The 15,168-nt window shown below is 44.3% G+C and overlaps 1 protein-coding gene and 1 pseudogene across 1 annotated transcript in view; one reads left to right on the forward strand and one right to left on the reverse strand.

Moving 5' to 3' along the window:
• Positions 1-4,922: 4,922 nt before the first annotated feature.
• LOC136663086 (connector enhancer of kinase suppressor of ras 2-like) overlaps positions 4,923-15,168 on the reverse strand; it is a 319,906-nt gene continuing 309,660 nt past the window's right edge. Inside the window, exons 20-24 of the mRNA XM_066640022.1 lie at positions 14,416-14,486; positions 13,136-13,239; positions 9,334-9,841; positions 7,104-7,303; positions 4,923-5,138 (exon numbers count right to left, since the gene is read on the reverse strand). Coding sequence (XP_066496119.1) covers positions 4,923-5,138; positions 7,104-7,303; positions 9,334-9,841; positions 13,136-13,239; positions 14,416-14,486 — 1,099 coding nt within the window. The remainder of the gene's footprint in view (positions 5,139-7,103; positions 7,304-9,333; positions 9,842-13,135; positions 13,240-14,415; positions 14,487-15,168) is intronic.
• Positions 12,299-12,419, forward strand: LOC136663449 (5S ribosomal RNA; annotated as a pseudogene).

Consider the following 15,168-nt stretch of genomic DNA (forward strand, 5'->3'; position numbering starts at 1 on the left):
CATCTTAAAGGGTAAATCTATCAAAGAGTTCTAATCCTGATGGCTAAATACCACCTCCAGGTTTACAGACAGTGTGCCTCTATCTGAATCCCAGTTGCAGGGGAGCAATAGAGGGAGAGAGATATTGTCTTCCTCTGCTGTTTGTGGGCTTCCCAGAGGTATCTGACTGGCCATTATAGGATGTAGGATGCTGGACTAGATGGGCCTTTGAACCAATGCATCAGGGCTATCCTTTTTTGAAATTGTCCATATTAGTATCATCCCGCCAAACTTGTCCCACTGATTGCACAGGAAAAACTAAACACATCTTTCTAGCTCTTGCACTGACACCAAGGGGGATTTTTTTAAAGTGCTTCACTTCAGGTGGACTATGCCCAAGGCTGTCCCTATTGCCAGTGCTTCGGTTATTGTACCAAGAGGGAGGACTTAAGTACATTTTTATGGATTTTGCAGATTGAAAGTTTGTATTCATTTTAAAGCACAAGTCTATGCCTATTTATTCAGAAGTAAGTCTCACTGCATTCAGTGGGGCTTACTTCCAGGAAAGTGTGCAGACAATTATGTATGGGATGGATAGAGTGGATAGAGGGAAGTTCTTTTCCTTCTTGCACAAGACAAATATCCACTAACATTGACTAGCGGGAGAGTCAGAACAGATAAACAAAAATGTGTGGAAGCCCCTGCAAAGGATGTGGTGATGGCACCTGGCTTAGGTGCCTTTAAATGGGAATTGGGCAGATGGAATAGGAAAAGTCTATCATGGGATACAAATCATGATGACTGCATGCAACCTTTGGGTTTCATAGGTAGTTTATCTCTGAATATCAGGGGCAAGGGAGTGGCAATAGAATACAGATAGCTTGTTGTCTTGTGCATTTCAGAAGAATCTGGTGGGCCTCTGTGAGATACAGGAAGCTGGACTAGGTGGGCCCTTGGCCAGATCAAGCCAGGCCCTTTTTGTGTTACGATTGCAACCTTGGTTTCATATCCTAAATATATTTTAATTAAATATTATATTTAGTTACATTAATGATGTAACTGCAGCATCAGTTATGTTCCGGGGTTGCTATCTTTTCTCCTTCCTTTTTAAATCACTGCATCTACTATGGCTTATGCAAATGGTAGTCTTAGGAAAGTAGGGTCAGAAAAATCAACTCGAAATGCATTCCCTGCTTTTGAGATGTTTCTTGACTAGATTTCCATCCTCCTAAATCAATTGACCTTGATGCTGAGCTTGTCTTTGTATGTGGCCGTTATTTGATGTTTCACTAATTTGATTGCCCCTCCAATGATAGTACTGGGCAAATATATATATATATATATATATATATATATATATATATATATATATATATATATATATATATATATATATATATATATATATATATATTTAAAGTACATCGTTTTTGAAATGTTAATTCTGATGTCCTACAAATACTTATTTGGGTTCAAATTCAATTGAAAGCACTTGGGACTTGCTCAAGAATTGCCATCATTGACGCGTGGTGTATTAATGACTACTGCTTTGCACAGGTAACAGAATGAGGCCGTGAAATGCTGATGACAGAATGGAATGCATGACTTTAAGTTAGAGTTACTTCAACCCTCCCCCCCTTTTGAAAATCAAAGCCAGCTTGGCAAGAAAAGAGCTGGGCTAGAATATTTCTGCCTGATGTGATAGTTTTCTAATTGGAAAGAGCTGAGTTTTGGCAATTTTTCTTTTTGGTGGAGGAGCATATAGAAGTGGGCATTCTTAGGCCGCTGTGAGATACAGGAAGCTGGACTAGATGGGCCTATGGCCTGCTCCAGAGGGGCTCTTCTTATGTTCTTAACTACAATTCCCAGGAAGCCTTGCAGGTCTCTTGTTATCTGGTGTGCTCCCTGGGGCATTTGGTGGGCCGCTGTGAGATACAGGAAGCTGGACTAGATGGTCCTATGGCCTGATCCAGTGGGGCTGTTCTTATGTTCCTAACTACAATTCCCAGGAAGCCTTGCAGGTTTCTTGTTATCTGGTGTGCTCCCTGGGGCATTTGGTGGGCTGCTGTGAGATACAGGAAGCTGGACTAGATGGGCCTATGGCCTGATCCAGTGGGGCTGTTCTTATGTTCTTAACTACAATTCCCAGGAGGCCTTGCAGGTTTCTTGTTATCTGGTGTGCTCCCTGGGGCATTTGGTGGGCTGCTGTGAGATACAGGAAGCTGGACTAGATGGGCCTATGGCCTGATCCAGTGGGGCTGTTCTTATGTTCTTAAGTGGGATCCCCCCCTGCCAGCAAATGAAGTGGTACAGACTATCCTACCACCTCAGTGTTGCTTTTCAGTTCACACATTCAACAGGGCCCACTGATCTTGTTTCCTCCATGCTTCTGCATGGCTTCCTTTTTGAATACAGGGAGCAAGATAAGGAGGCGAGGTGGGGGTGGGCACATTAGCCAGCCATCTCAGTTGGCCCTACATTCAACTGCATGTTGTCAAGTGACGAGAAATTTCCTATTGCACATGCATGTATGAACTGGACCTTAATGCCAGGTCAATGCGTTTAACATGAGATTGCGAACAAAGGATTTAAACCAGTTTTGACTTGGCTTACGTATCTATTGGCTAAACAATGCGGTTGTTGTCTGATATGCATTTGCCGCAAGAAATGGTTACATGGGAGAATTAAATATGAACTACACATATTATTGCGAAATGTGAAGCGCATTTAAAAAAGTTCACGGAGAAGAAACTGTTGATGTCTGATCCCTCCCACTTGGGCAGCTTAAATTAAATAAGGTATACATTGATGCTGAGAATCAAGTGCTCCATGCACGCATTCAGCAAAGCGGCTTAAGTCAAAGCATGATCGAGGAGAGAGCTTGTGTCTGCACACCCTGTCCTAAGAGGTAACTGCCTTGCCCTTGTATTCCATCTATTTTATGTAATGACTATATCATCCATGTACATTACTATGTGCATATATCCAAAATATCAATTTTTTCCCCATTTGATGTCAGTGCTGAGTATTGCGCCTTTTTGAATGCATGCATGTAGGAACCAGTGTGTGTCTGCAGCAACAGACATTACAATGAATGTGGGCGGGTGCGTGAAGTGCAATGCCAGTACTGCTTATGAGTTGGCACACTTAGCCAAACGGGCATGCAGTTAGGCAAATGTGCACATAAGGCTAAAGTTAAGTAATAAGGGTGCAGTCCAGCCACCACCCCCGCTGCACACTCTCCATTCATTCCTGCAGATGGCGCGGTATCCATGCGCAAGCTCCACTGGAGTGATTAGAGATCTCTGTGACAGCCATGTGTGTGTGGGGGGGGGGCCAAGTGCTTTAAACAGTCTTCATTTAAGCAAATAATTTGCAGTGATTTTGCAAAAATTTTCACGATGGGAATGGCAAGTTCTCTTTGGGTGAGACCCACTTTGGGACCTGTTTCTTTAATTAAGATCTGCACACTGCCTACAGTACATATCGCCAGGGCTGGGTCTGCTTATAGGGCAGGATGAGGTAGCCCACCTAAGGGAGCAGATTTTGGAGTATAAATAAAAACTGAAAATTGTCAATTATTTCCTTCTACTTTTTACCAGCTATGAAATGGGGGAGGGGGGTGACATTTAGATATTCTACCTCAGGCACAAAAATACCTAGGCCTATTTATATTTACTGATAGCAACCAAATCAATACCCTGGTCAAGGCTCCTATAGGGCTCTGGGAGTGTGCCAGTATTACTACATGGCTTCTGTAGGCCTCTGGCATGTCTTGACAAGGGTTAAGTTGTTTTGAACAACGAATTTGCAAACTTATTTGACTCCAAGGGACACTGTAATATAGAAATCATAGTTTTCGGTTCAGACGTGTTTTTGTTTTCAGCTGAGTTCTTTGTTTTGAGGCAGCAGAAGACAGTATCAGAATTTTGTGGTTCACAGGTCTGTGGCACTAAATTCACAGTGGATGACTGTTGGCAACTGGAAGAGCTGCCATCTTCAGAAAGAGGCTTTGCATCCTCGGGACTACATGACGGCACAATGGCAACCGGAAGCCACTTTATGGGACAGCCTTGCCAGGCAGACCGCTTTGTCCCTTAAACCTCTTCTGTGCCACGCGTACACACATTCACTCCCACGTGCACGGGAGTCTAGAGCCGTTCCTCTGAAAAGCAGGCACGTTATTGTAAAAATACCACAGCGTTTCAACGGCATGTACAGTTTGTGCCTGGAGAGGCAAAGGAAAAAAAAAAGAAACCAAAAAGACATTTTGCAGGATATACACTATAAATTTTAAGGCACACCGAAAGGGGTTAAGAGTTTACCATTTCCTTGCTACTATTTATTGGTAATGCCGACAGCTTAAATGTTTGTTCCCTAGGAGTGGCCAACGCATTTATGGTTTTTGTATTTTTTTTGTGTGTTTTTATGTGTAATGTTTTCTTTTTTTCTATAAAAAAAGAGATAGAGAGGAATAAAATGACTTATGAGGATGGGTTTTTCAGTGTCTTTAAAAAATAAAGTTCAGCTGGCATGTCACGTTTTATATACATAGATATGGTGACATACGGTATATCTACATATATAAAATCATAGGAGAGGTCTGTTTATCTACACACTAGACTTTAGTACAGTACTCATAAGTTTACGGGTGGTCTGTTGTTTTAATTATGCCTGTGAACATTTCTGCACAGCTCCTTCCTAATGCAGAACCCCAACAGCAAACAAACAAACAAACAAAGAAATTAACCTCAACAGAACAGAAGACTGTCTTCTCATGCAATGCGGTAGGCAACCTGTGGCACTAGTTTCTTATCCAACCTATTTACAATACAGCAGAGTACATTATTTACACAGGTTACAGTGTTTTTGTCGCAATGGATTTCTCAGTCCCCTTTCCCCCCACCCCACCCCACCCCAAGTGTTCCCAGTGCTACATCTTGTCAGACGTGCGTTTCGATGAAGGAATGCGTGTGTGTCAGCAAGGGGGTCGGGGTGGCAAGTTCAGAGGCTCCATTCTGAGTTTTCAGAGCGACGCTGTACTCACAAATGTCCACGAAAAATTCATAGTTCTTTATTTTCCACTCTTTGAATTTCTTGGATGTCAAGCTGGTATCGTGGAGTAGCCTGTTGATAGTCGCAAGGTCTCCTTCTTTTGCCTGCCAAAGAAGACACTTTCTGTTCAGATGCAAAATCAAACTGTGACTGACATTTTTCCTACTGGGTAAATATCAACGAGAGAGTCTACATAAGCAGATATGGAGAACAAAATGTTTTCTCTACATATCACGTTGTTTTTTCACTCGTATACTTTCCAGATCTTCCCAACCAAGACTTTGTGCAGCTAGAGAAGGCACAGGAATGGTGTCAAGAGTTCAGGAACTGAGCTACAATCCAAGAAGTTCCTTGTGTGAAGAGCACCTCTGCCATGAACTCAATCAGCAGTCCACTTAGGAAATCCACCCTCTCTCGGCCTCAGCCCCCATTTGCAACATCTTGCCCCCTCTTCTTAAAGTCTGTACCCCTATGCCAATTGTAGCCAAAATGGAACCAACCACAAAGAAGTTGGAGATTTCTTGGTACTCTCTGAACTCTAGAGCAGTGGTTCTCACACATTTAGCACTGGGATCCACTTCTTAGAATGAGAATCTGCCAGGACCCACCGGAACTGATGTCATGACTGGAAGTGACATCATCAGGCAGGAAAATTTTTAACAAACCTAGGCTGCAATCCTACCCACACTTACACAGGAGTAACATTACTAATATTGTTAAAGGAATATAAACAGTAGCTTGTTAAAAGTACAGATCTGTAACATTTCCCCAAATGCAGTCACATATCACGGTAACACTGAGTCTAATATATTAAAAAGAAAATATTGAAATGAATGGGGACCCACCTGAAATTGGCTCGTGATCCACCTAGTGGTTTCCAACCCACAGTTTGATAAACACTGCTCTAGAGTTTTCAAACTTTTTAAAAAGGGGGCAAAAAGCCGCAAAATGCATTTTTCCCCTTTTTTTCTTTAAAGGTTAAAGAGAGAAAGGGATGTTTTCCTAGACAAGCATCACTGTTAATTGAAACTTTTAGGGGCAGGGCCAGAAAATAACATCTAACTTCAATGTTTCAGTTCCAAGCAAGGATTTGAAACAGAGTTTAAGGATCAATGTGTGATGCAGAGGGGGGAACAGATTCAAACCGAGAGAGAACAAACAGCAACCAGAAAAACAGGTGGAAATTTGATGGGAAGATCTGAAATTCAGAGAAAGAAACTGCTGGCAAAATTTGGACAGGAGAAAAAGAGACAGAAGTGTGAAAACAGGAAGGCTTGCTGCTGGAGGTGGACAATTCCTACTCAGCCCATGCAGCCTTACGATCCAGGACGTCCTTATTCTCAAGTTCGGTAGGGCTTTCTTCCAGAAAAAATGTGCATATTTCAGCATTTTGTTGTGATGCCTCTTGTGAGAAGAATAACAGGGAACTGCCTTATAGATTAATGAGTGCAAAAAGATAATGTATGTGAAACGCTCTGAAAATGCAACTACAGGTCCGTCCCCCTTATCCATGGATTTGGGACCTATGAATTTAACTGCAGGGCTGGACCTGAGCTCCCAGACATGACTGGAGGTGTTCTCTGGTCACATCCAGGAAGCTTTTTGAGGCCCACAGAGGCTGCACGTGACCTCTGTGGACTTCAGAAAAGCCTCTGGAGGTGCCAGAAATTTACAAAAACTGGAAGTGCCTTTCCAACACCTCCAGAGGCGCTTCTCATGCGTGGCCTCTGCAGGCCTTGGAACACCTCTGGACACGACCGGAGAAGATCTCCTGTTGCATCTGGAGGTAATATTGGCAAATCTGCAGATTTGCTTGTCCACGGCGGGTCCAAGAATGGAACCCTGTGGATACAAATGCCTGACTATATTGTAGATATCTCCTTTCCTGGTAGGAAGTAAACCTTTGAGCAGGGCTAGGATACAAATGTGAAAAAATAAACGAACAAGACAATGATCCACCAACAATTTTTTTTCATTATAATTAACATTTAGTAAGTAAGATCGATCCTTTGTTTGGATGCAAATTACACCTTGTTAGCCTGTCTTGTATAGCAGGGATAGACACTCACTTTTAAAGTACTCTTGAGAACACGGATGTGATTAAGTTTTTCGTTGATAACAGGGTCATTGCATCTCTTGATGAAGGACTTCCGGAACTCCTGCTTGGTGGACGGGCGCTGCTCTCCAAACGCGGACAAACTAGCTTGCTCCAGAGATTTGTACAACTCATGTAAACCATCAGTACTTTCCCTTCGCTCCTCTGTGTTTTCTGAAAGAGAAGGAAACTTCCTTCTTGTCAACACTGCATAGATTTTCAGTGGAGAAGATGAAACAGAAAATGGCGGGGAGAACCTCAAACGTGAGCTTCGCTTGAATGTTTTTTTTTTCTTCTCAAAATAAGCAGAGATCATTTACCATATACGGCTATTAACCCTTCTGTGTACAGCTTGAACAGTAAGCAAACATACCCACAGGTGGCTTCTGTAGACTTTGAAGGCACCCTGCCCTTCAAAGATAAAAAGTGCCCTGGAAGCTGCCAGTGTGAGCAAGTGGTGACGGAGCTTGCAGAAGGTGAAGACAGTCATCTCCAGGGAACTTTGTCAGCAATGAAACTCCTTTTGCCACCACCAAAGGTTCAACAGATATGAAGGTACCTCATCCTATAGTAGATCTCTGATCTAGCTAGACCAGCATTTCTCCAAATGTGCTCCTGGGAGCCCTGGAGCTCACTGAGACCACTTTAGGAGCTTCACAAGCATCAGTGGCCCCAATCTGCCCTTCCCTGCCAGCACTCTGGGTTCCCTGAGACTCTGTGCATGTGTGGAAGTGCTCCCTGAGACTCTTTTAAATAGTGCAAAGGGCATTAGAGATGGCAAAGTTTGAGAACCACTGAACTAGACCAGTGGTTCCCAAACTTTTCAGAAGTTTGGGAAGCACTAAGTCTTTGTAGAGGCAGGGACAAAGCAGTGACAAAAGGGAGGGTGGTCCTCCAGGTCCTCTGGGGTTCAGAGGAGCCCGCAAAGCCCTCTGTAAGGCTCCCTGCACCTACTAAAAAATAGCCCCTTTTCATCGAGAAACCAGAAGTGGCTATTTCTTCCGTATTTTCAGCCATTTGGAGGTGCAGAGAGCCTTGCAGAGGGCTCTGCATGCTCCCCAAACCCCCAAGAGCAGGGGTGCTCAATAGGTGGATCATGATCTACCGGTAGATCGCGAGGCAAAATGAGTAGATCGCGGAGCCCTGTCTCTCCAAACTGTTAATATGTCAGTTTTGTCTAGTGACTAGACAAAACCGACATATTTAGCTAAACTGACACTGAAACTGACACTTTAGCTGCTCTTCAGGCATGCAGCAACAAAACTGACGAAACTGACTAGACTCCAGCAGGGGCTCCATACATTAAAGGGGGTGTTTGTCAGACGCTTCCTTCCCCCCTGGTAGATCTCTGGGCCTTGCTGGGTTTCAATAGCTCTCAAGCCAAAAAAGTGTGAGCACCCCTGCCCTAGAGGACCTGTAGGACCCACAGTAAGTTAAAAAGAACCCCCTCTGTTACCCTGCACATGACTGATCTTGTCTAATTTCGTGAAGCTAAGCAGGGTCAGGCCTGGTTAGTACTTGGATGGGAGACCGCCTGGGAATACCGGGTGCTGTAGGCTTATACCATGATCTCGGAAGCTAAGCAGGCTCAGGCCTGGTTAGTACTGGGATGGGAGACTGCCTGGGAATACCGGGTGCTGTAGGCTTATACCATGATCTGGGAAGCTAAGCAGGGTCAGGCCTGGTTAGTACTTGGATGGGAGACCGCCTGGGAATACTGGGTGCTGCAGGCTTATACCATGATCTCAGAAGCTAAGCAGGGTCAGGCCTGGTTAGTACTTGGATGGGAGACCGCCTGGGAATACTGGGTGCTGTAGGCTTATACCATAGTCTTTCGAGACTGAAGGTTTGTTCCCGGTAGCAGCACGATCATTGGAATTGCATTGCTGCTTTCCCCCTTCCCCCCTTAAAGGGAAGGGGGCAGTGCTTCTTAGGCTGATGGGTCACAACTCACTGGTTTGGGAACCACTGAACTAGACCAATACAATCTACTTTGACTGACAATGGATCTCCAAGATTTCTGACAGAGATCTTGAACCTAGATTGAATCAAGGACCATCTGTAAACAAAACAGACAACTAAGGCTGCAGTTCTATATGCACTTTTCCTGGGAGTAAGTCCTATTGAACACAGTGGAACTTACTTCTGAGAAGACATGCCCAGGATAGTACTGCAAGTTTGTTGCAAGCCCTTAAGCGTTTTACCTTCTTCGCCCAAGCTGCTTTGTTTTTTAACTGGCTGCTTTTCTTCAGATCTCTCTTCTGTTATGCCAGAGGGTTTTACGCGACCTTTGACTCGGACGTCTCTGTTCCGTGGAAGGCTTTGACTGCGTTGCTTCTGGGGCTTGGTGTGAGTGCTGTGACCTCTGTGGCATTCCACCAGTGGGAAAGGACCATCTTGCTCCTGGTTGTGTCGTCTTTGGACCGGTAGCGTCGCTTGCCGTCGCCTCTCTGGTGACATCCCGAGTCGGCCGCTCACGTATTCTGGGTCAGGAGGAACAGTCTGGAGAAAGTGGAGCCCTGAACTAGTCAACGGGGTCTCTATGAGATCCTGCCATGAACGTCTTTCTCTGTAGGGAGGCCTGCAGCCTGAGGAGTGCGTGCTTCCCGATGGATCCTGCCGGGAATCTTCCGCAGAAGAATGAGAATAGGTTGATTCGCTGGAGAAGTGTCGGCCGTGTTTAGGCTCAGGGAACGGACTGGAAGAATTCATCTAAAAAGAATCACAACAATCCATTATACAACAGTGTAATGGGGACCTATAGGGAAAACGTGATATGGGTTCAGTATAAGACACCTCCCCTCCTCTGCTGTTCTGTTACCACCTGTTGCTGCTCCAGTGATGTTGCTAGAGGGTGTGGGCTGCACCTGGTGACATGCATGGGGGGGGGGGTGTTATACCACTACTGGCCAATGTTTTTAAAATCTTGGTATTTTCAAATAATACCATCATGTTATGTATCATTCGATGCGTAATTGCATGCAGAATGCAACAAAACAAACCATGTTTAAGTATTTCTAATCTATCAAAAGTTATAGCCAAAAACCCAGCAGGTATAGGGCAATGGTGCATCACTATGCCCGGGCACTGCTTCACTCACTGCACAAGAGCAGGTCCATCACGCGGGTGACGCGCTGGCCTCCTGCACCAAGTGACGCAAACCCTAGTGGCGCCACTGTGCTGCTCTCATAGTTGCTACCATGCTAGAGACAACATTTCTATCCATGTAGATCGGACTACCGCGCATAAGTCATATCTAGCCATGCCAGGTGTGTTTGCCTGTATGGCTTGCTGACTATATCATCACAGCATTCCACGGAGGTGGGATTTTTATTAGATATTCTGCTCTTGTTTGGGGCATAAGCAGTGTAGAAGCAGGCCACCACACTAGAGTGGGTCTAGCAGTGGTGCAATCCAACAGGTCTGATTGTGCAGAAGCAAATCACAGCTGCTTTGCCAGGCACGTTTGGGAGGTGGATTTAGGCCTGGATGATCCAGGTTCAATACCCCCCTCAGCCACGAAGCTTCCTGGGTGACCTTGGGCCAGTCACTTTCTCTCAGCCTCCCCTACCTCACAGGGTTGTTGTGAGGACAAGAAAGAGGGAAGGAGCAGCTGTGTAAACCGCCCTGAGCTCTTTGGAGGAAGGGCGGTATAAAAATGCGAAAAATAAATAAATAAATTTAATTTTTATACCACCCTCTCCAAAGAGCTCAGGGTGACGTACTCAGCTGCTTCCCACCTTTTGTCCTCACAGCAACCCTGTGAGGTAGGAGAGGCTGAGAGAAAGTGACTGGCCCAAGGTCACCCAGGAAGCTTCATGGCTGAGGGGGGAGGGATTTGAACCTGGAAACCACTACACCACCCTAGAACACATGCCAGTGTTCAATTGGAAAGCTGTGCATGCGTCAAATGAACGTCTGCAAAAGCTCTGGTCTTTCTGAACCATTTTTAATGGCTCACAAAAGCCCAAATATGCCCACAAAGGGACAAAACCTTGATGGGGTGTAAAGGGTTGAGCGGATAAACAAGAAATTTGCAAATGGTTGTCTTGCTTGCAAATATTTGACCTTTGGTGGGCACATTTGTCCTCAACTGGATTACGCGTGTGAACACTCCAGTGGGGGAATCTTCAATATTTTGAGCTTGCCTGGCAGAATGTTCACAATGCTTCTAGCTAGGGCACTTCCTAATAATTTCATATTTTGCCCCTCTCCCCATTCTTGGTTGACACATTTTTCTGCCCAAGAACAAGGCCTGCTGTAAGGTGATGGCAGGTCAAGGTTTCTCTTAAGGCCTGTTCAACTTATACCGAGTCCAGCAGTGTGTTGGGGAGGCCCAGAAATGTTGGGGGGGGGGGATACTTCCTAAATGGATTCCCATAACTGGAACGTATGTTTCAACCACATAAAAAGAGAACAAGTAAGGGGAGGAAAAAAAGTCTTTAGAGAATTGCTGAACTCATCCAGGTTTAGCTAATTAATTAATTAATTATTATTATTAATTTGATTTGCATTCCACCTTTCTCTTCGAAAGGTACCCAATTTAAATTATTCTAGATCTTTCTTATTTTAATGCTGCATTAAAAAAAAGAGAAAAAGGTAAGAAGAAAAAGTGGAAAAGCAGAAAGGGAGGGGCTTAACCTGTATCCCAGTTGGTGGAACAGCATCACATGGGTGAAAATCAGTCTGAGCTTCACCCATGTGATGCTGTTGCCTCCGTCATGCTCTCTTTGCTTGTGGCTGTGCGAGGACCACATCATTCGCGCTGAAGCAAAATCTGAAAGAAAAATAGAGAGAGTCCTATCTGCACTTAGAAACACAGCTGAAGAAAAAGAAGAATCGTAACCATAAACAGCCCACACATTTTTGGTATATCAGCACTGCGTGTTCACTAACCACACAATAAGCATGGCCTTTTGAACAAATCCAATAGATTAAAAGCTGTGTGTGTATGTGTGTGTGTGTGTGTGTGTGTGTGTGTGTGTGTGTGTGTGTGTGTATTTTCTAAGTCTTGATTGCAAAGCACATAATTTAAAAAAACCTTTGTATCAAAAACTTATAGAGAAGTTAATACAAAAGACAAAACAGAGTAGGAAAAAATACTCTGCAAAAAGCCTTAACCAAGATCACATAAGTCAAAGATTAAAAAGTTCTTAAGTGCTTCTCTCTGCCAACAAGCAACTGTTACCCTGCACATGCCCGATCTCGTCTGATCTCAGAAGATAAGCAGGGTCAGACCTGGTTAGTACTTGGATGGGAGACTGCTTGGGAATACCGGGTGCTGTAGGCTTATACCATAGTCTTTCGAGACTGAAGGTTGCCAACCACCAAGTGCTTCTCTCTTACCTCACAGTGTGCCAGTTGTTGGATTTGAAAAGGAAGAGGGGAATGGAGCAGAAGAGGAGGTGCGGAAGAGAGAAGTATCCTTGTTAATGCTCTAGCCAGTGGTCTCCAAAGTGGAGACTGCTGCACACCAGCAAAGGCTTCCACAATACAGACGGCACTTACTGTTCTACCAGGAAGCCTCCACAAAGCACTTCCCCCCATGTTTCATCGCATCCAGTCGCCTCTGCCTAGATATCTGGGCTCTAAGCCTTCTGGGGCATCAGAAGCCGGAAGCAGCTGGACGTGGTGAAGAATGGGGGCACATGGAGGCCCTTTGCGGAAGCTTCCCTGTGGAATGGTAAGCAATGTTCACGCACGGGTCGGCTTAGAAAGGGTGCCAGCAATCTTAAGCATGTCTACTCACTGAATTCAGTGGGACTTACTCCCAGGAAATGGAGTAAGATTGCAGTGTAAGTGAACAAGACCAAGCAAAACACTGGCTGGTCTCTTCCATCTTTAGCATTCACTCTACTCTTGCTGCACTAGATGTATAAGTATTCACATTGCACACCCTTGCACTTGCTATCTTATTTTGAATTTAATTGGAGCCCCTTCCCAAAATCACAAGGAAAATGAAACACCAAGAGTGGCCTAGTTCAGTGCATGTTGTTCATGACTTACCGAGGGGGTGCGGTGGTAGGTATCACAAAGTGTTGCGGGTCCCTCTTGTTTCAGTGTTAAGGAGCCATCAATTTCTTCTTGGTCACTTTCACTCCAGTAATCTGCTAAAAGAAGTTTGCATTTTCCATTGAAATGGACGCTTCTTTTTAAAGATATTTGCTTCAAATGATTGTTTTCTAAATGCCAGGGGGCAAGTGTGCATTTCTCCTAAATTGTTGTTGAAAGAGGTTCTATTGCTTACAATTTTGTTTCATAGCAGTTTAAACCAGCGGTTCTCAAACATTTTAGCAACGGGACCCACTTTTTAGAATAATGATCTGTTGGGACCCACCAGAAGTGATGTCATTAATCTGGAAGTGATGTCATGGCTAGAAATTCCATCAAGCAGAAAATTTTTTAACACCCTCCATATGACAAAATCAAATCAATTAATTAATTGAGTAATTTAAAAATAAATCAAAAGCTTACAATAAGTATAAGTTTAAAAATGTATTTAAAATAAAAAGGTGCGCACTAGATCCTGCAGTGGGGAGGCAGTCACATAGGCCTCCTCAGTGTAAGGGAATCTTTGTTCCCTGACCTCGGGGCTGCATTGTGGCTGCACTGGTGCTGGAAAACTGGATAGGATTGGACTCTTAATTGCTGACTGCCCTCCTTGCCCTGAACTGATTGTAACCCACCCACAATCTGCTCCTGCCAGCACCTTACCTGCTTGGTGCAGCTGGGTCAATCAGTGGTGAGTATGCAGAGCTGCCGGCCGTTTGCACCAGTGGCTCCAACATGCTCAGCAGTGACATGCTAATTTACGGCAGTGCTGTGGCCTTTACAACAAGAGAATGTGCGATCTACCTTCATAAAGGCCCCACAGGGTATTCTCCCTGGGTATTAGGAATGACTCTTACTTTGTCCTGCTTTGGAATAGAAGTTCACCTGAGATCACCTGAGCTTCCTTGTTCCAGAAACTGGAACAGATGCTTTGCCTCTTGGCAGAGTAACAGAGATCCTAAAATAACTTCAGCTATCAAATGTGCTCCTGAAAAATCCCTCCTAGGTTATGACCATGTCTATATTCTGGTGTCTAGAATATTTCTCAGAGCTGATGTCCTTTTCTCTTCTCTGATGATGTCTCTGGTTAATAGTAATAATATAAAATACCTATTAATATTTTTTGTGCTTTTGTTATTGATGGTTTGTTGCAAGCTGCTTTGGGTCCCCTCAGGGGCAGGAAAATGCAGTAAATACATACATATAAAAATAAGATCACAGAACATCAGCCTTACCTTCATCTGACCGAATATCCTTGTCATCAGGTGTATAGCCAATGGCGGCAAGACCCAAACGGTTCATCCATCTGACAGAAGAACAAAAGAGACAAGGCCATTTTTTAAAAAAAATGCTAGAAGTGACTTGGAGCACTGGCACCCCACATTTGCTTTCCATATAGAATGAAACATTTTTTTTTTTAAAGCAGAGTGAAGGAAGCAGAAGACAAGACAGCTGGATACATTTCAGAGTGTTGAAAACTCAACTCACCATTTCCAGCGCTTATAGTGGGGGAATGGAAACACAGGTTGGCCCTTGTCACCTGCAGTTTGAACATCTGCGGATTTGACTCAACGCAGATGACAAGGGCCCTGCCGATCTTTTAAATGAAAAAAAAGAGCATCCCTCTAAATAGCGATTTAAAAACCACTTTTCTCACCATTGTAGAGCATCAGAGTGGCAGGCAGACGGTCTCCAGGGATTAGAACAGCTATTTCCGGGTCATACCCCAGCACGCCTCCCCTCTCTTAGCCGTTGGTTGCCCCAGAATGTAACATGGAAGCATTTAATCCATTGATTCCCAAATATTTTTACATCTGGCCCCACCTTAAAAAAAGTTTCACTTTACCAGCCACTTGAGCCTCTGTGGTTAAAATGTGATTGGGCAGCAGTACTCCCCCGAGAAGCAGGTTGTTCAACCCTTGATGCACAGAGCCTAATCTGCCCTGCCAGTTTTGCGAACCACCAAAAATTGGGTTGTGATTCACTGG

Source organism: Tiliqua scincoides, chromosome 12 (assembly GCF_035046505.1).
Source record: "Tiliqua scincoides isolate rTilSci1 chromosome 12, rTilSci1.hap2, whole genome shotgun sequence".
Classification (NCBI taxonomy): Eukaryota; Metazoa; Chordata; class Lepidosauria; order Squamata; family Scincidae; genus Tiliqua; species Tiliqua scincoides.